This window comes from Mercurialis annua, linkage group LG2, assembly GCF_937616625.2.
Source record: "Mercurialis annua linkage group LG2, ddMerAnnu1.2, whole genome shotgun sequence".
NCBI classification, from domain to species: Eukaryota; Viridiplantae; Streptophyta; class Magnoliopsida; order Malpighiales; family Euphorbiaceae; genus Mercurialis; species Mercurialis annua.
Genome location: NC_065571.1, coordinates 57,212,959 through 57,236,422, shown reverse-complemented (window position 1 = coordinate 57,236,422; position 23,464 = coordinate 57,212,959). Strand labels below are relative to the sequence as shown.

The 23,464-nt window shown below is 28.9% G+C and overlaps 2 protein-coding genes across 2 annotated transcripts; one reads left to right on the top strand and one right to left on the bottom strand.

Moving 5' to 3' along the window:
• The first annotated feature begins 4,251 nt into the window (after positions 1-4,251).
• LOC126667193 (uncharacterized) lies at positions 4,252-7,896 on the top strand. The gene is made up of 3 exons (XM_050360156.2): positions 4,252-4,570; positions 6,330-6,493; positions 7,099-7,896. Exons 2-3 carry the CDS (start codon positions 6,332-6,334, stop codon positions 7,759-7,761), a joined length of 825 nt encoding a protein of 274 aa, XP_050216113.1. The 5' UTR covers positions 4,252-4,570; positions 6,330-6,331; the 3' UTR covers positions 7,762-7,896.
• Positions 7,897-10,875: 2,979 nt separating this feature from the next.
• Positions 10,876-15,124, bottom strand: LOC126667094 (peroxidase 16). The gene is made up of 4 exons (XM_050360062.1): positions 14,876-15,124; positions 13,612-13,809; positions 12,466-12,631; positions 10,876-11,575 (listed from the first exon to the last, which is right to left on the bottom strand). Exons 1-4 carry the CDS (start codon positions 15,086-15,088, stop codon positions 11,169-11,171), a joined length of 984 nt encoding a protein of 327 aa, XP_050216019.1. The 5' UTR covers positions 15,089-15,124; the 3' UTR covers positions 10,876-11,168.
• Between the last annotated feature and the right edge of the window lie 8,340 nt (positions 15,125-23,464).

The window sequence follows — 23,464 nt, the reverse complement described above, 5'->3', positions numbered from 1 at the left end:
TACACAATTGTACCTATGTGGATGATGTGTGGCATATGCCACATCAGCACCACGTAGGCGTCACATGAGCAAAATTACATAATTGGAGAAAATTGAAACGAAATCATGTGTTTCTTGACAAATTGGATAAAATTGAAAGATTTGGATTTTTGTGAAACTTTTATGAAAGGATTAGCCTTTTTTAATCATTTGGCCTATAATATATCTACAAAATTGTAAGATATAGAATTTGTAGTTTTAATATTTTGGTTTGTTCATCGGTTGTAAATTTTTGTGTATCAACTATTTTTCCATTATTAATCATTGTATTCCATACGTTTTGTTATGAAATTTATTATTTATTTTATATTTGTTAATCTATTTTCGGATAATGATAATTGATCGTTTATTTCGTTCATTTCTAATTGTCTATAAATTTTACTTATGATCATTTTCAAATGATTTATTTTCCTATTTCACTTAAAATATTTGATTAAGTTTTATTTTCAGGTCGATATGGTTCGGTTACTTTACCTCCAAATTAAGAGTTCGGTTCGGTTTGGTATGATATGGAAATTTTCTAAACTTCGGTCGACCGAACCGAACCGATGCTCAATCCTAATGTGCATAGTTTAAAAATATTAAGGATCTAAATGATAAGCAAAATAACAAAAACAAAATTATATGCTCTTTCTAAAAATTTGAAGAATTTTTTTTATACCTTTCATCTATAAGTTATCATAACAAACTTATAAAATATAATATTATAACAAACTTTAAAAAATACTTCATAACCAAATTAGGTCACATTAATTATAAAATTGTGGTAAAGAAGAGCCAGCTTTTCCATGATTCATGCATATATCTTGATTTCTTGTAAAGACTTTGTCTGGAATATCTCGTTCACTGACCTACACTGCCTTATGTTTAGGAGTGTCATTTGTTTTTATTTTTAATAATTTATATAGTGGTCCCAATCTATTCCGATCCGAATAAATAGATTAGATATGCGGTTGTTTATTGAATTAGATAACAATATAAATTCAAATTTTATTTATTCTAGTTTTGTTATTTTTTAAAGTAGGTTCATTATCCAGTATTTCTAAAAAAAATCATTATCCAATATGATTATTTTCAAAGTATTTACATGTAGATAAAAAATTAATTATTGATGATTTAGGTTAATTTATCTTTTGTACCTTTGGAATTAAACAACAATGAAATAAAAAAGATCTATAGTTACTAGCAGGCTACTATATACAACAGTTAGTGCAATACTCAAACGCGTGTTGCGCTAAAACAACTTTACTACTACAAAGCAACAAATTATCGATAGAAAAATTTTGATTGATCGATTGTTATCACGTCATATTTGGAGTCGTCATTCGAGAGCTGGAAAGATGATGTTATGCTACCCCGGAAAAAAACTTCATCTCTTGTAGATTGTGGATTCGAAGTTATGTTAAATCGTAATTATTCTTGTATTATAATTCAATTTTCTAAACATTACTAAAATCTGGAAATAACCTTTATGCGTTGGATTTAGCTTTGAAAGATTGCTAATACTTTGGATGGTTTGAAATATTTGGCTAAGTTTAAGTATGATGTTAGTTGTGGTTTTGAGAAGATTAAATCGCTGTTTTGAGTTGTTTAATATGGCTAGAAATATTTTCAAATGATTGATTTAAATAATTAAAACGTTTACTTTGAGTGCTTATTCGATTGGTGGCTTAATCGATGTTTTGGCCAATATTATGTTGCCTACTTAGGGTGGTTTGAATCATTTTATTAAAGGCTGAAAATATATTTTGTAAATTGTTTTTGACATATAAAAGAAGTTAGTTTGATTGTGGATTGTTGGGTAATAATTGGTGAATTGGCTTACAAGTTATGTTAAGTTTTGGCCATTATTTACCTGTTGTTTAAGTTGTTATTTTAGATCTGAAATTAAATGATTAGAAGTGATTGTAATCTTTTTAATTTCATTTAAGGTGGCTTATTTAAGTGATGTATATTTTGAGTGGAACTTGTCAAGTGTTAGGCAAATTTTATGGCTTAATGCTTTTTATGGTTATGGCATGTTAAGCTATGGGTTGAGTTGTTGTTTTCAAATGACTTTAGTTTTATTAAAGGATTTTGGTTTTTACACTGGTATACGTTTGGGTCGGGTTAGACTTGTGTCGCCCGACATGTTGTGTTGAGTATAAGTTGATATTTAACGCATTACTCTGAGATTTCTTTGATTTTAAAAGGTGCTATTTAAATTTAATAGCGTACTCTGGATTGTTTTAAAACAAAACTCATCTAAGCTTAACTGGCTATTGAATTGGTTGGATGTATATGTAATTTGGCTTGTAGTATGGTCGTGGTTTGATGCTAGTCCTATATGATGTCTAATATTTCTAGAGTTAGGTGTTTGTTTGGTTTTTAACATGTACCTTGCTTCTAGATCCGTCGTCTGCTCGTGCTTCGGAATCTGCGCAGGGTTAGTTGCTTGCTTGGATTCACGTGGATTAGCAAGCAGTGAGTGTATATCGGTATTTACCTCTTTCTTTAGTAAATTGGGTATTTTCATATATATATATAAATGTTTGCGAACTGTTTTAAGCCATAATGGATCTGGGTTGAAACGAGATACTCGATAGCCTTGTACCAAGACTGTGTGCACCGGAATTGACGAGGATTTGTTCCCGTCCATTCTGGGATTCAGTGTGACGACACGTCGCACTTACGCTGAGATCATTTTAATACAGTATTTCCATAATGTTATATATATTAGTATAAAAGTGATTTGAGATTTTAAAAGGTTTTCACTTAATAAATATAAATTGTTGTACGAACTCATCTCAATATATCTGATCCCGTTGTTTTCGCAATATTTCAGCTTTATGATTTGAGAGCTGTGGGTCATCTCCGATTCTTTGATTTCTCAGAGGTTTTTATGTTATTTAAACAAGTCAACTGTTTTAAAACTCTTAAATCCCAGTAGAACTAGTTTATTATTAATTTGGTTATCTTATGTTGAATTGTCTGATTAGTCCGACTAAATTCTTTATGTTGTTGGCATGTTTTTTTGAATTATATTGTTTTATATATGGTACATACTGTTGAAGTCTCGGGTCTTAACCGAGCATTTCAGATATTTAAATTGTTATTATTGCTATATAAAACTACTAGACTTAGTTTGGAACCTCGGTTGCTCCCGAGCAGTGTTTTCTGCAGGTTTATATGTTTGATTGTTTATCCACGAGACTTGCTATAGATTTTGGTACGACCATATCCATACCCTTGCGTCGGTCACGAACTGTAAAATCGAGTCGTGACAAAAATAATAACGGGCGATCGACATTTTTTTTTACCAAAGATAGAATTACACTAGATTACATGTTAGTTTTAGTGTTAGGAAATTTATTTTTTTCAACCCACTGGCTGGCAGAGGGGTGGGTCGAACCCACATCCTCTGCGGATAGAGCGTGCCCAACTGAGCTAACACTCACTTGCATGCAATTGGTGATCAACAAATTAAAGTCCAATATTTTTAAGAAAAAAAATAAATCTCAAATACCTATTGAAAAGGCCTAATACCTTAAAAAAACGCTGACCTTTTAGCCCTTTTTTGATTCTATCCTAACGTTGAAAACTGGTCAATTTTACCATATTTCATATTTTTGTGTTTCAATTGTACTATGAAATATTAAATTGACGTTTTTTTTTCTCATTTGAAAAAAAATTCAAAAACGTTCTCCATGTCTACATATATTAATTGTACGTGTTTAAAATTTATTTACTTAAACTAATTAAAAATTTAAATTAGTTTTAATTTAATTATAATTTTTTGTTAGTTTTTACAAATAAAGAACTTATTTGTATTTTTTTGAATAGAAATAAATTTACTTTTATTACTAAATTGAATGATTCATCATTAATTAAGTAAAAAATTGGAGTATAATTGAAATGATAAAATTCAAAATAGGATAAAATTGACCGGTTTTCAACATATGGGTAGAATTGAAAAATGGCTAAAAGTTTGGTTTTTTTAAGGTATTAGGGCTATTTAAAATTAGGTTAAAGTCTAATAATCCCTAATGTTTTTTACCCCAAGAATGCCCTTACCATATTTGGTAGATGAACAAAAAGGGATTAAAATTAAGGATATGTAAAATATATATAATAACACTCTCTCACACAATGCATATATAGTATTATTTTATAGTCCAAACTTTTTTAATATTTCTTGCTTGCTTCCTACACAGCCTGTCAAGCTTGAATTATTAAGAGCATGATTATATATATTTTAAGAAACAAATTTGCTTTGTTGTTTGTGTAAGTAAAATAGGAATAGAGAAAAAAAGAAACTAATTCTTTGCTGTCATATATAGATAGACAGATAATATTGTTCTTGCTGCTCTTCATTCACTACTGCTTCGGTTGCTCCGTATCCAATTCCTTTCCCTAAAAATATGAGTTATGGAAGCTCATGAGAATGTTAGCTTCTTCTTCTTCGTCGTCGTCTTCTTCTTATGCCATAAATGAATATCGTCAAGAAAGTTTTCGTCCTGAAAGTTTCCGAATCGGCCACTTCTTGTTGCAGGTAATTAGATAATTTTATTTGTTGGTTTTCTTGTTTTTGTTTCTTGAGTTTTTGGTAAGGATTTGCAATCTTTGATATTTTTCTTTCTGATTTCTTTGGTTATTAATAGGCATATAACCTAATCCAATTCAACATGTCCTTGCTTCAAATGGCGTACTTAATTTTCATGCATATATTTTTTTCATTTTTAGTTGTTGATTATGGAAAGGATATTAAGAATAGTGTCATAGAGTGACGAGTGAGAAAAAACAGCTAATAATCAAAAAATGAACGGTTGATATTATTAACAAATAATCGTAAAAGAATATAATAGTAATAAAAAATCGATAATTGACGGTCAAAAGAACGGCCACCAACTCTACTCTAGTCGATAATTGATGGTCAACTGAGGTCATATTTAGTTTGTAGAATGTATACATATGGAATCAAAAATCGATAGCGGAATCAAAAATCTTTTGTTAGTTTGGACTAAATCTCATTTTACTATCTAGTTCATTTTCGTTCTTCTGACAGCTCGGATTGAATTTTACTCTTGTTCCGGTTTTTACTATAAATTATACTTCAACCCGGGTTAAAATCTATTATAGTCCAAACTTCATGTGCTTTCGTTTCTGCAAATAGTTATATTTAAAGAATAAAATAGTTATCCTCTATTTTAAAGATTATGATATAATATAGTCTTGATTGTAGTAGGGATGTGATAGAATTAGGGTTGTGTTTAGAAGAAACATAAAGAAGTGGAGATGTATTATTTTGTTTTGTAGACAAATTAATATTGGTGAAGATGAAGACTACTATTGTTATGTAGTGATGAGAGTGAGAGATAGAGAGACCCACAACCCATATTAGTTATCCATTTTCACTTTATATCCATCTTCATTCTCTAGCTTCTCTTTCATCCCTCCCAATGCAACTTTAAACACTTCTTTTTGTCCCTCCATTTCTAATTCTCTTTCTTCAAATTCTACTAAAAAAAATTCTCCTTTTTGTTTTGTTTATTGACCATTTCTCAAGACATGGTCAGTTAACAATTAGTTTGCCATTGTAATAATTGCATCAAGAAAGGGAATCTATAAAGTTTTGAAGGGGATCATTTAGTTAGTTATATTGACACATATATCTATGAGCTCAACAAAAATAAATCTTGTTATTACATGTGTTAGGATAGCTTTCTTGCATCTTAGTTTTACTTTAAAAAAGTTTCATAAAATTATTTAAATGGGGATTTTTTTTATTGATGATGTGTAGACTTCTCTAAATTTGTTCTTTACCACAATTTATTTCTTTTAAATTAGCGGTTAAACTTTTTAAAAGTATACAACAAAAATGCTTTTAACGAGATTATGATCACTGTGCTAACAATCAAATTTAAGTTCACTATATATATATATTATTTATCTATTATCATTATTTCTTAATAATACCAAAGTGAAATATAAGCAAGTATAGAGTTTTTATTTTTTAATCGCGAAAACGGTCATAAAATACACTCTATTTAATAAATTTTTAAAAGATTCCGACACTTAAAAATAGATTTAGAAAAGTTTACACACTACTAAACTTTAAATCTTAAATTGAATCTCTTGCACATGATTGGTTCTCAAGATTAATGAACATTTGGTCAACTATACTCATTATCATGTCCTAACACATATTTTTTTATATACTATAGTTTTTATTTGCTTGTCTTCTCTTTCTTTCTGTAGCTATAGATTATTACATTAATGGAAATATGAGTGTGAAACCATTTAATTTACAGGGATGGGAACTAAACTAGCAAATGGTATTGATGTTCTAGCACCACCTTCAACCTTTAAAAAGATGAATTGCAACTTCCAAATTGACAGCAGAATGCCCCACAAAAACAACCTAGATATCATCAAAAACACAATGCAGATCCAAGAAGATATCTTCCAACACCAGGTAATTTATGTTCACCTTTTTAAATTCTATTAAAATTGGGATCTTTATGTGAAACGCTAATTATAATTTTATTGTTTCCAACACATCTATGAATGTGGATGCTATTAAATTCTAAGATTGTTCAAGTATATACTCATTTTATCTTGTATTATATAAATAATTTAGCTGGTAAAAGAATTAAATATAACAACTTTGATGTCATGTTCAATAAGTACTGAAATTCAAAACTTTACCAGAGGTTCATTTTTCTAGCTATTTGAACTTGATATAAAATATAAATTGAGAAAAAAATCACCCTCAAATTTCATATTTTGACTCGTTTTATCCTTTAGTTCCAATTATTTCCTGTTACCTCATATGAGGAGGAGGTGAAAGAAGTTAAAATATCCAATTAAAGGATGCGTGTTTTCTAAAACTACGAATTTAATTTTATTTGGTTTTTATAAGAAATTCAAAGGGCAAAAGGAACCTTTTGTCAAAGTGATTTTTTTTTGATAAAATAAAAATGAAATATTGTCAAAGTGATTTTATTATCTATATAGTAGTAATAATTTTGTTATTTTTAATTTACATAAGTTTGGAATTTAAGAAATGCCACATTGCAGGTTAGGGAGCTTCACAGGCTGTACAATATTCAAAAGCTATTAATGGAAGACTTGCAGAAGAAGCAAAATAACCCTAAAACATCACTCAATCCAATAAACAGTTCATCAGAAATTACAAATTCCGATCAGTTCACTAACCGGAAACCGAACTTGACAACACAACAAACCATATCTTACTACAATTTTAACCTTCAGAATACAAGAGATGTTCCAAGTCCAAGAGAAAGAACCGGCAGCTGCTCCGGCGGGACCATGCGAATAATCACGAGAGGATTTGATCTTGAAATTAGACCTAATAATAGACCTACAGAAGAAGAGATATCAACTTCTATTAGCGGCACCGTCGATCACGACCGCCGGACGACTAGTTCATCATGCCGACAACTGATCGGAACTAAAAGAAGTAACGACGGTGCGTGCAAGTGCTCCGGCGAGGAAAGTGAAGTAGAGTTGACGTTAAGCATAGGAGGCAGCAAGTGCAAGAAATCATCAACATATCATGTTCAAGAACCGCTTGATTCGCCGGCGTCAATTAAATCGGAACTCAGTGGTACTCCGACAACTCCGATGAGTAGCTCTAGTACGGCGACAATGTTCGATCAAGATAGAAAACAGCCGCATTGGCTGTTCCAAAGTTTAAGTATAAACAGGAGTACTACTTGATCATATTTCTGATATTCATTCTGTATCTTAATTTTCCATCTTTTTTTTAATAATTTTTTTGGTAAATTTTAAACTCTTATCATTTTATCATTTTAGTGACCACATTAATCTAATAAATGATTAAATTGTACTTTATTTTGTATCAGTTTGATCATTCTTTAATATAATTATAAAAGACAAAATGAATATATCTATTACAATTTTAATATTCTTGTCAAATACATCACGGTTTTTTAATCTTGCCGGTTGGTCCGTCATCTTTCATATCTTTGCCAAATATGGATAACTCATGTTGAGTTAATGTGGCGCAATATATATTATTTGTTTATAAAATTTATCCTACTTGTGTCACATCAGCTCCAAATAACTCATGAGTGTTTTTGGTAAAAATTTAAAAGATGATGAATGAAACTGATAAGATTTAAAGATCGTGGTTTATTGGGTAAAAAAGTTAAAATTGTTGATTACTTTGCCATTATAAAATTATTAAACCAAATTGTTAAAATTGTTTATTCATTTTAAATTTGACAAAATACAGTTTTGAATATACAAATTCATATTCTCTTTTAAGTCACTCAATTTTATAATTAAATTTTATAGAATTAATATATACCAAAAATAACTTTACCGTTCTAAAAAAACTCATTATCTGCATTTATACAGTGATGAAATTTCATTTCATGATAACTTAATGACTTTTTAATTTGGTACGTCCTATATATTGTTACCTTTGCTAGTTGCATATATGTCATTGGGCACTAATCTAATGTTTCCAAATGTGCATTGCGTCACAATTTAAGTTCATGCACATTATATAATCCACCAAAAATAAAAGTTAAAAAAACTATATTTGACTACAAAATAAGGTGGATGAGGGAAAATGTATTTTTGGGTTAAATATGCTAGTGTTAGGCTTAGATTTGACTATAGACTTTAATATTTTTTTTTGTTCCTATTAAATTCGATTCTAACATTATAAAAAAATGTACCATTTAATTTACGTTTTCAACTGATAATATATATTTATATTTGTATTTGTATATATACACGTAAAAAATGAATAGTATATATAAAATCGTTAATTATTCAGACAGAATATTTAATTTGTTTTGGTTGAATTGGTTTAAATTGATTTGTTATAATTTTGATATACTTTTGATGATATGGATGAAGTGTTTATGTACTAGATGTTTATTTACTAGATATTTATATATCATCCATGTACCATGTAGTCCACTGATTTTTATATATATAATGCCATATGCATGGCAAGTTTCATCCACATTGGCGGGAGTAAAATAAAATAAACAATATGTTAAAAGATAATTTAATTTAATCTTTTCTTATAATATTAGAGTTCTAAAGTAAAAGTTAAGCTTAATATTTCATCAAAAAGTAAAATTGAAGCTTAATATGAGGGGCTAAATCCGTATCTTTAGCCAAGAGAAACACTATGGGATTGAATTCGAGGTTGGCAGGAGATAAAAAATGACTTTCACCGCTCAACTCTTGGGTTAACCGTTAATGCTTGTTCGATCCTATTTCTTTAAGAAGTACCATGAGATAAATATCAAAAACGGTCATTTTAGAGGATTTTAAGTCAAACAGATCCGCAACTATGTTAAAATACATCAAATCAGCTCTTTTTTTATCCTTACCAAATCTCAACCCGCGTTTGAAACGCACTCTCCATAAAAGAATTAGTAAAAAGTTTAAAATAATTCCTAATATTTTTTTGATTTTCTAAATTAGTCCTTAATGATTTTCCAAAAAAAAAAAAACTTTATCAAATTTATGAATTTTGTTGTTCTTTTTTATCATCATACGCCGCTATCGACTACCACTGCCGGAAAAAAATTTGCGGCAGCCACCGCTGCGAAGGGTGGGTCTGCTCTGGCGAAGGGGGCATATATACTCGGCAAACCCATCTAGATCTGCTTTGGCGGACGGGAGCAGATCCAGATAGGCATGCTCCGACGGACTACTCCTCTTCACGATGAAGAGGAGCAGACCAGATGCGTCTGCTCCGACAGACTGGGAGTAGGTACCCATCTTGATATGCTCTGGCAGAGAAGAGTAGACCCATATAGGTCTGTTCCGGCAGACGGGAACATATATTTGATGAAAAAAAATTCTGGTGAGAAAAAATATTCTGATAGCGGTTTTCGGTGGATGGCAGTTGGCGGTGGAATGGAGCGGTTTCCGGTGGAAATGGAAAATTGAATTGATCTGGTTTTACATAGCTTAGGGAGGTGATATCTCTACTCTTTTTAGGTATTTTTGATACAAAAACGTAAATTGCGGATTAGTTTAACTAAAAGCCTTCAAAATGACTCTTTTAATATTTCATGTCAAGTTGAGGGGGTGAATTGACCCTTTGTTCAATTTTTTTATCGAGCAGATGCTAATTGTTAAAAAACAATAAGACAATAAAATATGTGAATTAATTAGTGAAATAACTATAATATTATATTAGTTTCTAAACAATATTTTTCAATTCAAGCAAACACTAGGTTTGAAAAAATTTAATTCTTTATTTTTCAATAAAAAAAAATTTCCCCTCTCAGACTTTGCGTTAAAGACCAGATAAGAATAAATTTATGGTTTTGGACAAACATGTTTTCAAAATATAAGTTTTTACTCGTTTTATCCTTTCAGTTCTAAATTGTCCAATAATTTCCCACTATCTCAATTTCCGTTTATATATAACGCTCCAATCATTTTATGTCACTTCAGATGAAATTGTAAAATGAGTTAAAACATTAATTTTTTTAGTGTTTTTGTCCAAACTACGAATTTGATCTTATTTAATTTATTATGTCAAATTGGAGTGATAAAATGAATATTTAATTTTCTAATTTCTTTAAATGTTGCTCAAGCCTATTACGCTGTTTTAGAGTCACGATTGAGAGAATTCAAACACTTTGATAAACGAAATTATGAGTATCATCAACCAGTCGACGATTAAAAATTTACATTTTAATTTATTTCCAAATTACAAAAAAGACAGTCTTTAGCAAGAAGCACACGAACTTTCTATCCTAATTAAGCTAAGATTTTATTGGTTCTAAATGAAAAAAATAAAATAAAAAACTTAACAGAAAGTTATCTAAATAAATAAGAATCAAATTGTGCATCATACTCAATTAATTTACACTTAGCTATTTCAATCTATTAAAAACAACATTTTATTTTTTGGATCAATTAAAACAATACTCTCTATTTTTAAATGATTAAGTCTAAAAATTAGATCATCGCGTTTCTTTTACAATTTGAGACTTAATTGACCTAAAAATGGAGACAATGATCTTTACTTATTTAAAATAATTAATTGTGACTTAATTGATCCCGACATACAAATTTAGAAACCGAGATGACCCTTTGCTAAAAAAAATAGTCTAAAATTTCTAGTTTATACGGCTACAGTCATTCCTGATTTCGCCTTTTGTTCCCGTCAAGACCCCGACTCGGCCGAGCTTTTGAATGGCGGAAATAAAAGCATTTTGAAAGGCGACATTGTTGGAAGCAAAGAGATTAACAGTCGGTCTCGATCTCGGATCAGTATACAGAATCTGATCGGATGTGAACAATCCTTTTCCTTGCTGAAGGTTTTTGAAGTAAGCATTGTCGAATAATTGTGGTGTTGTTGGGTCCATGTTAATGGCGATTCGTGAGTCAACTCGTGTAGGACACATTTGTCTGAGTTGAATTGCGTATTGGAAATTGAGTGTTGGATCGATTCTGTTTTTAGGGGTGTAATTGTAGATTCTTTTTGAGAATCGGCTGCAATGAGAGAATCCAAGTGTATGTGCACCTGTAAATTTCATTCAACAATTAATGGATTAATTACTAAAAACATACTTGACTTTAGTAAAAATTTATAATTTAATTAATTAACTATATTTTATTAGTTTTTGCAATATTATATGTGACTTTTGATTTTTTTTTCTTTTTATAATCTCGTACAATCCGGTTGTATAGAACTGTTGTGGCTAATTGCATAGAACCTAATAAAAATCAAAAGATTGATTGCAAATAATTAAAAAGTCACGGTATTGCGAAGCCTCAAAATTCGTGTTGTAATTATATAAAGTTCGTGATTTAATTTGCAATTAACTCTTTTATTAAACATCATGCATTTTTTGGTGATTAGTCCTATATTTATTAATATGGCAGTCAATTTTTAGGGTCCTATAATGTTTGTTGATATTAAATCCTTACCTTTTCAATTTATTAATCATAGAGATTGAGTCCCTTTACTTTATTAAAATTGATCCATTTTAATTCCTTAAAACTATTATTAAAGTGATCCCAATCGAATTCGAATAACTGATTTTTCAACTAAATCCAATTTGAAAACTCGAATTAAAATATAGTAGTTTTTTTTTGTTTACAAATGAGCTTAAAATTGTGATTTTAGTTAAATTTTCACATAGGTTTGAAAAAAGATCATATGTCCAAATCCGCATAAATTTAATTTATGAACCAGATTCAAATCATAAAAATAAATTTGAACTTTCATATAAAAATACCAGGTCCGATTAACACCATTCCGAACACGCCTACCTTTTAGAAGTTAGTTTTTTTAATATAAAATAAAAGCTAATTATTATTTGAATTTATAAAAACTGATACAATAAATATATCTAAAAGTTGTAAAATTGTTGATCTAGAGTGCAAACAGTAATATAAAAAAGATACTACCTGATAAAGCAATCATGTCAGTCTGAGAAAGAGAATGAGAAGCAAAGAGGGAATTTAACTGAGTTAAATTAAAGTGAGGGCCGGGTAGTTTCCGTTGAACGCCAGCTTTTGTTGAAATTCTCCCGTCACGCCTTCCCAATTCAACTCCATAAAATGGTCCCCCTGCCTGCAATTATAAATTATACTAAGTTGCAGGTATTAATATATTTATACCTGCAACTTTGCGGAAAGGGAAAATTCGGTTTTTAAATTTGTGATTCGGAGTTAAGATAACTCACTCTCAGTTATTTTGATCAACTAATTAAGTACTATTGTTTCTATTTTTTTGATCAGATTAAGATAAAATTATCCAATATAAATATATTTAAGGACTAGGTAATTCAACTTTGTATTTAACTGATTTAAATATAAAAGTATTGTTCTTAATTGATCAGAGTCGCAACTTCATAGACTAAATGACCCTTCATTTATTGAACTTTTGAGTCACTCAACTATTTAAATGTATTACAGTTAAGTTGCTAAATTTTTATTGAATGTCTTTATTAAACTCGCTCATAAATTTTCAAATGTTTTTTTTTTTGAGTTGATGTAACTGGATTGGAAGACACATGACAAAAAATGAATGATCATAGAAAATTCAAATTCTAAAATGTCTAATAAATAACAATTTGTGTTTCTCATTACCTTATATAAAATCATCCAATGTTTGATCCAACATTTTGAGTGTTGTCAAATATACTTATCACCCATTTGGAACTGACGTGACGTTTTAGAAAGTAGGATAAATAAATACACAGACATACACCATTATGAAACATTAGCTCTAGACGAGTTGTGAGTTAAAATAATGAAGAACCTAACTGAAAAAATTTAAAAATCATTATATATATATGACAAATGAACTAAAATTGTCGATAGAAAAAAAATTAGTTTCCCTTATTTTTTTAGTCAAAATTGTACATTCTTTTCATTTAATTATTCTGAATTTTCCATTTCATTACGAAGCTAGTGTAAATCATGCTAATTAAATTGAATGTCGTATAGAAAATGTGTGACTACTCCTTATTATATAATAACTTATATATATGCTAACAAAAGAAATATAAGCAAATTGGAAAGTTAAGATTTTAGCATGAATATATATACCAAGTTGATGACATCCCTAGTAGCAAGAGCTAGAATATCAGCACATGAAACTTTGTTCTTGCATTGAGGAACACTATCCACCGCAGCTTTAGCCTTCACCACCGTGTCGAACCCGTCTCCGGCCAGTGAAAGATTATCTGGATGATCCTTCTCCGCACTGTTACTAGGTGATGCTAGCAACACCGATGCATCACATCCCTATATCATAATATATATTGATATAAGGTTAATTCCTAAAAAAATCACGAACTTTACACAGAGTTTCATTTTAATTATGACCTTTAAAAGTTGTCATTTAAAAGCACAAACTTTCATTTTATTTCAAATCTATCACCAAAGTAAAATTCGGTGTATTTTATCTGACTAAAAATTCCTAATCATAGATACTCTAACTGAAAGATAATAAGATTTGATGTGGATTAATAACTTGGGTCTTTCATTAATGGTTTAATGAAGAATTTAGTCAATAAAAATACACTGAAATGATGAATTTGAAACAATATGAAAATTCGTGCCTTTAAATGGCAACTTTTAAAGGTCATGATTAAAATGAAATTTCGTGTAAAGTTCGTGATTTTTTTAGGAATTAATCCATTGATATATACTTAATTGACAAGTTTTCAGAATAAGAAAAGTAAACTTTTATTGCTATGTTATGTATACATATTTTGGCCTGTGAAATAAAAATAAAATTTAGTGATCAAATTGGTAAAAAATTAAAATTTGATCACCAAATTATATAAAAAAAGATAATTTGTGTACCATCTAGATCAATTACTTACCAAATTTATCTTATGTTTCAATTCATTATTAAACCTTCAATCGTATATGTCAAAATATTACTAAAAATTTCAAATTTCTCAGGTAAAAAGAAGTTGATGTAATAACTGGTAATAGCATATTTCAAGTATATATCTATGTAAGCTAAGCTTAACGCAAGATAACAACTAATACGGGGCCTAATACAGGGACTGATGTAGTAGCATATCCTAATAATATATATTCCCTCCGTCCCGGTTTAGAAGTCTCATTTGCCGTTTTGGAATGTTCCATTTGACAAGTTTGATTTTTATTTTTAAAATATTTTCAAATGTTTTCTTAATTTTCATGTAAAAGGAAATGAAACTCCTAAATATGAGACGGAGAGAGAGTTATTTATCGGCATAATATCATATTGAAAATTGACAGATTTTATATGACCTTATAGTACTACTTAAATTTGTGATGGGAGCAAGATTTAAGGAAAAAATGGTAAAATACAAACCCGGACAAAGCAATCATGGAAGAACAATCTGAGAGTAGCAGGAACAGTAACAAAAGTTTGCTGAAACTTCTTCAGAACAGCAGAACGAACTATTGATTCGACATTAGGACATGTTTTACTGTAATAATTAGCGGTAAGTTGAGCAGAAACACAAGTTGAAACAAAAAGTATTGATAGAACAACAATCAAGAACCTATTTTGAGTTTTCATCATGTAATTTTTTTTTTTGTATAATGTTATAGATTTTGATTAAAAAGTAAAGACTATTTATACACAGAAATCAAAAAGAGACAATGATTGCACAATTATGATTGCAATTACAGTCTGGATTAAGGCGACACTTGGTGTTTTCTGATTGCTCGCATGTTCTCTTACACAGTAATCTCTTTAAATATTCAAATCTATGAGCTAATATCTTACTTTAAACTGCTGTTTTAGACCCATTATTCTTCAACATTAAAATAAACTACTAGTAATACATTAGCATATTCTAGTTGCATGTAGCTAAATTGTGCACAGAAATGGTTACGGATTGTATTCAGATTATATTTTGTTGTCGTTTCAGTTTCGTATAATATTAATTTTCGTCATTTCAGATTATATTCAGATTTTTCTAAGTCGGGTAATATTTAGATTTCCGGCTCGTGTTATCTCAATATAAATGATAAAAAGTCAAATTTATTATCTTATCAAAAAAAAAAACATTAACTATTTAAAGTAATAAGTTCTTGGCTAAAAATAATTTACTATTGAATTGCATTATTTTATATTTTGATTCTGGTTAATATTGGTAAAAAAAATTCAAGTAATATTAGGTTTCAAATTATGCCTGTTTCACAATGTTGCAGATTTCATGTCATAACAATTTTGTATTTTCTGAATTGAGATAAATAAACCAAAATATTGAATTTCTCTACAAAATTGGTGCAACTTTTATTCAGATATATATATCAGTTTCATTGTAGTTTTGGATATATTAATTTAACCAGCAAACTTATATGCCTATTATATTTCACACTCCCAATCAATACTAATTTATACATATTCTCCAGCATCTATACCAACTAATTATGATATTTTGAAGGCAAAAAGGCGGTGAGTTGTGCTCATATTAACATGAATTTAATATTTGCATGTTCTCGTAGTAGTTTAGGAAATTGATTGATATATTTGACTGCTTGCGGCATGTTAATTATGAATTATGTTGTGCATATCCGACAGATCAAACCGATGACATTGGATCAGTTCGACTCGGCAAAAAATATGAGTTCGGTCAGTTTGATAACCGAACCGATAAAGAAAACGAATTTTTTTGATTTTGATTATTTTTGTGTCATTTTTGGTTTTAACCAAATTTCTAATGTATTTAGTTTGGTTTTAAATATTCGGTAGATAAGTTTTAGAAACTTTAGTTTGATTTTAACCGAACCGATCGAATGCCCGCGCAGCTATGTTGAAGGATATGTTAAACTTCAGTTAAATATACATATACAAAGCAATTTAGCTGATCACATGGGTAGTTAGTGGTATATCTATTAAGCCATTTTTTATCATTTTGTTTGTGTTTTGTTCCTCATTAGCAATGTATTACTTGGCTATATGCTTCAAGTGACCATTTTGAAGTGAAGTTTAATATATTATCTCTAACTCGAATAATTAAAAGGACGACAATAAAACAAAAAACAAAGGATAAAGCTAGATGTCAACTACAAATTTTTGTAATTTAAATAGGGATTTTTAGACAAATACCTATAAAACACCAAAATATTCTCAACAACACCTATTGACTAAAATTAATTAAAATTTACTGTTTGACCAAAATCTGTTGCAGAAATAAACTTTTTATTTTAAAAAATACGACTTATTCATTTTACCCAAGCAATTACTTAGTTCACTTGGCTCTCCTTCACCTGCCATTGTTTCTGTTGCCACTTTACTGTTGCACTCATTTTTCAAATTGACAGATTCAATTTGATCTTCCCAAATTAAGAATTGTGCTTGATTTTGTAGTGCAGCCATAGTGTCTTGGTAACTCATTGCTGCAAAATCTTAAATCTGAACCATGTTTAGACGCGACCTGAGATTCCCAATAGCGGACAAAAACCAAAGGGTGGGTGTCGACACAAAAGACCTAGACGAAACAGGCAAGAATAACACGAACCCTGATGAAAATTAGGAAACCGCAGATGGCCAATTCGAATTCATTGATGGTGCGAGCGGATCTGAAGTCGATTTTGGAACTAATTGATTCAATTTTAATTCAGCTTCATAAGAAGTTATGGATGTTGGAGTGATCAATAACTTAAAATTTTCCATGCACTTTTTTTTATTAGGGGAGTGGTGACAGACCGTAATGGTAAAGAGTAACCTGACAAAATGGCTATGTTCAATTGTTCATGCTTCTAATTCAAATACTCAGTTAATGCATCAAGTCTGGAAATAAACATTAGGCTTATATCTTTGGTTAGCCAAATACATGGATCTTCTTATTTCCATATACTTTTTTGTGGAAAATGTAAAAATGGATGCCTACACTTCATTCGCATGAGTAAGATGCTACATCAGATGTCTTAAACCTCTTCAATGCACCCCCAGCATGAGCAGGTGTATATAATTTAGTATATTTCAAATACAAATAGTTATTAAATTAATTATTTTAGGGTTTAACATCAAGGTTATTAAATGTCTGAAATTAATTTTTAATTTAAAAATTTCAATCTTTTAAATTTAGTTTACCACAAATTTATCATGTGCTTATCATAAAATTTCTTGGGCTTTTTATCCAATATACTGAAAATTGGCTCAAGTTTACTTTTATACAGTCCAAAGCCAAAGTTTACATTTCATACCATCCAAAATTAAAATTGTAACCTAATTTCTTTGAATTCTTACTTTTCTATTGTTCCTTCTTTTTCTCTTGAATTTTGGCGGCTCCTTCTTCTTCTCCATGAGTCCAGCAGGGTTTCTCCACGTTCTTATTCCTTCGCTTCCGCCGTTCCGCCTCCGCCGTTCTGTTTTTTGCTATTCCATCTCCGTCGTTCCACCTTTGTCTCCCCGCGCCATCTTTCTTTTCTATTTTTGATTTTAGATCTGAAATTTTTTGTTCTTTATTTTTTCATTTTCAGATCTGTAATTTGTTTATCTTTTACTGTTTATTCACCATTAAACATGTATAAAGAGTATTTTCAAAGAATTTAATACTTATTTCATGTTATGTAGAATAATTTTGTGATTTTATGTAATAAAATTCTGTTAACTCTGCATTTTTTTGTGTTTTGTTATATTTCTGCATTTTTTTATTCTGCAGAACGATTTGTAGATGATGATTGATTGCTGAATTACTGTAATGTTACAGTGTTGTTGATTTTATGTTGATATTATGTTGATATTAACTAATTTTTTTAATTTTAACATTGACAAACAAGATAATATTGTCTATGAAATAAATGCCTCCTGTAAGTTTGCGGAATAGATGTTTATTTGAAAAGCAACAGGATGGAATGTGGAGTGCACATATTTGTTTGAATGATTGATCTCTTTGTGTTTTTTTCTCGATAAACGTTCTGAAATTCCCTACATAAACATATGCTATTGGTATTCAGCCATTTTTTTATAACTTTCATTTTCTAGAGTGTTATTTTATTAGAATGTACTAAATTCATTTCGGCATTTTTGAAATTTGGTTGGTTTTTTTGCTCCTTATATTATGTTCTACGTACAAACTTTATTATAAAATCAATGTTGAATTTTATTGATGTACAATTATTTAAGCTATATTAATCAAAATCAACGCAAAATCAACTTGATGTCAACCTAAAATTAACATGCACATATCCCTAAAATTAATTGAAGATCAACACAAAATCAACATAAAATCAACATGTGTATACTATTTGTCATTAAAATTAATCAAATATCAACTCAAAATCAACACAAAATCAATATAAAATCAACATGTGTACATTATTTATTGTTGACATTTTTGTCAGTTTTAATATCAACACAATCTCAACATAATATCAACAACATTTAATAAACTGGATAGTATTAATTTTGTAAATCTTTTTTAACACTAATTTTTATTTTTAATATTTATTTACCTTTATTTTTGCTAATAATTAATCAAAATTTATTATTTATTATATATTTTATTTTGGGGTATTCCTATTAAATAGCACCATCTTTAGCGTTTTTTGCAATTAAAGCACATACTACAAAGTGTCTCAATTGTTAGCTCAAACTTTCCAATCCTTTTAATTATTAGCACAGATCGCATTTCCGGCATCTGAAATCCCACGTGGCTCGCCGGATTGCCTCATCAGCGCCAGCGTGGCTTTCTTTAGCGACGTCGTTTTGGATTATTCCTACTAAATAGCACGAACTACCATTTTGTCTCAAATATTAGCATAACCTTTCAAATATTTTTATATTTTAGCCTAAAACCTGTTTAGTCTATATTGAGATAATTATTAGAAAAAGAGTACTAACTAAAATAAACTATTATGCTAAGCTAATTTAGAGTTAATAATTACTATTTTAATTATATGTAAATCATATAAAATTCTAAATAAGGTAAACTACTTCTAATAAATTAATATTTTAATTATTATTTGATTTTTTTATTTAAATTCTTTATAATTATAAAATTTTATTATCAATTTAAAATGTTAAACTATTAAATTAATCATTCAAAGTATTATATATGATAAACTATTCCTAATTAACTATTATTTTAAATATTATTTAATAATTTGACGAGTCACACTGCGAGCCACGTGTGAAACACGTGAAACGACACTAATTATTCTTAAATGTGCACATTGGATTCCAATAGCCGGAAACAGGTTTTAGGCTAAAATGTAAAAATATTTGAAAGGTTGTGCTAATATTTGAGACAAAATGGTAGTTCGTGTTATTTGGTAGGAATAATCCAAAACGACGTCGCATAAAGAAGGCCACGCTGGCGTTGACGAGGCAATCCGGCGAGCCACGTGGGATTTCAGATGCCGTAAATACGACCTGTGCTAATAATTAAAAGGATTGGAAAGTTTGGGCTAACAATTGAGACACTATGTAGTATGTGCTTAAATTGCAAAAAACGCTAAAGGTGGTGCTATTTAATAGAAATACCTCTTTTATTTTTTATATATATCAATATAAAATCAACATTAAAATAATCAAATATTTTTCCAATCTAAAATACCAACACAAAATCAACATAGTATCAACATAAATTTAAATTTGTAATATTATAATAATTCAAAATCATTATTTATATTTTTTACCTATACCAAAATCAACACCATGTCAACACTATATCAACATAAGATAAACATTGTAACATTACAATAATTTAATATCATTATTGTCTTCTTCACTGATGCTAAAATCAACAAAATATCAACCGAAAATCAACACCACATCAACATTGTAACATTACAATAATGCAACATCATTATATGTCTTCTTCCCTTGTGCTACCATATCATTATCTAGTCTCAATTTAATTTAATTTAATTTTTTTAGTTTATTTCACAGACAATGTTATCTTAGTTGTCAATGTAACAATAAAAAAAATCAGTTGATATCAACATAAAGTCAACATAAAATCAACAACACTGTAACATTACAATAATTCAGCAATCAATCATCATCAACAAATCGTTCTGCAGAATAAAAAAAAACGCAGAAACACAAGAAAAAGGCAGAAATAACAGAATTTTATTCCATAAAATCACAAAATTATTCTACATTACATGAAATGAGTATTAGATTCTTTAAAAATAATCTTTATACATGTTTAATGGTGAAAACAACAGTAAAAATAAACAAATTACAGATCTAAAAATTAAAAAAAAAATTAAAAACTTCAGATCTGAAATCAAAATGATAAAAGAAAGATGGTGGAACGGTGGAGGCAAAACGACGGAGATAAAACGGCAAAAATGGAACGGCGGAGGCGGATTGTTGCGAAAAACAAATCTGAAATTTGTGTGAAAGGTGAATTGAAAGAGAAAGGAGAGAGAAATTTGAGGAGAGAGAAAATAATTGTAATTATGAAGATTTGTGTTATTAGGGTTCTATTTATATGGATGGTATAAAAGTAATAATTTCTCCCTTGCATGATAGTTTTAAAATGTCAAATATGTGTTGGTATAAAAGTAAATCAAAGATAAATGTTGGTTATTTGAGTAAGAAGCCCAAATTTTTTTTAGTTTACTAAAAAATAATTTTCTATTAGATTACTATCGGTTTACTACTGGGTAAATTGAGAAATAACATATTCAAATCATTGATGTGAGCATGCTTTCATATTAATTTTACTATTGCAACTCTTGATTCCTAAACTTAAACTCTCATAATTATGCATTTTCCCTCTCTATTCATCAACTTTGGTGGTTAGAAAGATAAACAAGACTGCCATAGATTTTTTATTGTTTTGACATAATAAACCATTTTAAAATTTCATTCAGTACAAAACAAGTTTACCATATATTTACTATTAGTTCACTAACAGTTTATTAAGGGTCTACTGTCGGGTTTTTAAAAAAATAAATTACTATTTTTTTATTTTTAAATCATAAAATATTAAAATGAATTATTACCTAGTTCACTATCAGTTTATCAACAATAATATAAAAAATATACTAAATTAGTTTCAACTTTATTACTTTTATTTTACAGTAAAAATAAATTTATTATTAATTTATTATCGATTTACTAATGGTTTACTAAACATTTGTTTACTATTAGTTCACTAACAGTTTACTAAGGGTGTATTATCGATTTACTTAAAAAATAAACTACTATTTTTATTTTTTAATCATAAAATGTTAAAATGAATTATTACTTAATTTACTATCAGTTTACCAACAATAGTATAAAAAAATATACTAAATTAGTTACAACTTTATTACTTTTATTTAAAATAAAAATAAGTATACTATTAATTTATTATTGGTTTACTAACGGTTTACTAAATATATGTTTACTATTAGTTCACTAACAAATTACTAAGGTCGACTATCGGTTTACTTAAAAAATAAATTACTATTTTTTATTTTTAAATCATAAAATATTAAAATGAAATATTACTTAATTTACTATCAGTTTACCAACAATAGTATAAAAAATATACTGAATTAGTTTCAACTTTATAACTGAATTAGTTTCAATTAATTTACTATTTTTTACTTTCAAATTATAAAATATTTAGTTTACTATCAGTTTACCAACGTTATTATAAAAAACGTACTAAATTAGTTTCGATTTTATTACTTTTATTTTGCAATAGAAATAAGTTTACTATTAATTTAATACCGTTTCAGTTTACTAACAGATTACTAACGGTTTACTAAATATCTATTTTATTATAAGTTCACTAACAGTTTATTAATGGTCTACTATACTTTCAGTCATTTCATGTTGGATTGGCTTAAAATCTGAGTTTCAGAATTATAAAGCTATAATATACTATTTTATTAAGTTTACTATCACTATTATAAAATATGTATGAAACTAGTTTCACTTTATTTACTATTAATTACTCAACAAAAATTTACTATTAGTTTATTATAATTTACTAAAAAATAATTATGTTATTAGTAAACTAAGAGTAATCCAATAGCAAACTACGAATATTTACAAATAAAAAAATGAATAGATTTATTAAATGAAGTATGCAGTACACAATCTTTTTTTGTTAAGAGACAATTCCCATCAACCATATCAATCCTTGGTAACTTGCTTCTGGGCATCATTGAAGTAGGTTGCAGTTTGAGCAGGAACACCAAATTAGCAAATAAACAAAAGCCATCTCTCAATTCTAGCACCGTCATACAAGTTGAAAGCCATTTCAACATTATCAGCGCGTCCGTAGCAATCAATCATATAGTGGAATTTTGATCCATTTTCCAGAAATAATTTAGAACGATGTCCTTGTTTTTGTGCAAGTGACATGGAATTTTATTCATAAAAAAAGTGACATGGAATTTAAAAGGCCCGACTACACACAAACTTAGCCCACCCTCTTTATCACCTGAACAAACAAATTCTTTATGGCTCATACTTTTAATAGCATTGATAAATAATTACAATTCAAATTCACAAAACTCTCCTTAAATAGTACAAATCACTCAACTCTGCACAATAATCATCATTAATTTCTAAATGGCACACACCCATCAGTATCAAAACCAAAGAAAAAGTAGCACCAATCAAAATAAGCTCAAAGCTTCACTTGGATAAAACAACAAACACTTGGTGAGCTATCTCATGTTTAGAACAGACGAAAGAGATTTGATTAAATATTCGACTGTCAGATTCACCGATTTCATCATCGTCACTCTCAACAATCTCGACGTTGTCGTTTACTCCAAGCGAACTCAAAAACTAGCAGATTACTTCTACCAACAATGGCCAAGTAATGGCAGGCCATTAAAGGAAGAAAAAGACCGTGTTGAGAATAACATGTTACCTAGAAAAAAGAAGCTGTACATTTCAATATATTGAGCGGTAAAAACATCAAATAAGAACGTGAAAAAGAAATGAAGAAGAAGAATGTCGTATTTTTGTGGCGAGCCATGCCCA

Coding starts and splice junctions, on each gene's coding strand:
- LOC126667094 (XM_050360062.1), bottom strand. CDS start 15,088: ATGATGAAAACTCAAAATAGGTTCTTGATTGTTGTTCTATCAATACTT. Junction 13,810..14,875: donor TCCATGATTGCTTTGTCCGG/GTTTGTATTTTA, acceptor ATTATGATATAG/GGATGTGATGCATCGGTGTT. Junction 11,576..12,465: donor TGACATGATTGCTTTATCAG/GTAGTATCTTTT, acceptor TGAAATTTACAG/GTGCACATACACTTGGATTC.
- LOC126667193 (XM_050360156.2), top strand. CDS start 6,332: ATGGGAACTAAACTAGCAAATGGTATTGATGTTCTAGCACCACCTTCA. Junction 6,494..7,098: donor AAGATATCTTCCAACACCAG/GTAATTTATGTT, acceptor GCCACATTGCAG/GTTAGGGAGCTTCACAGGCT.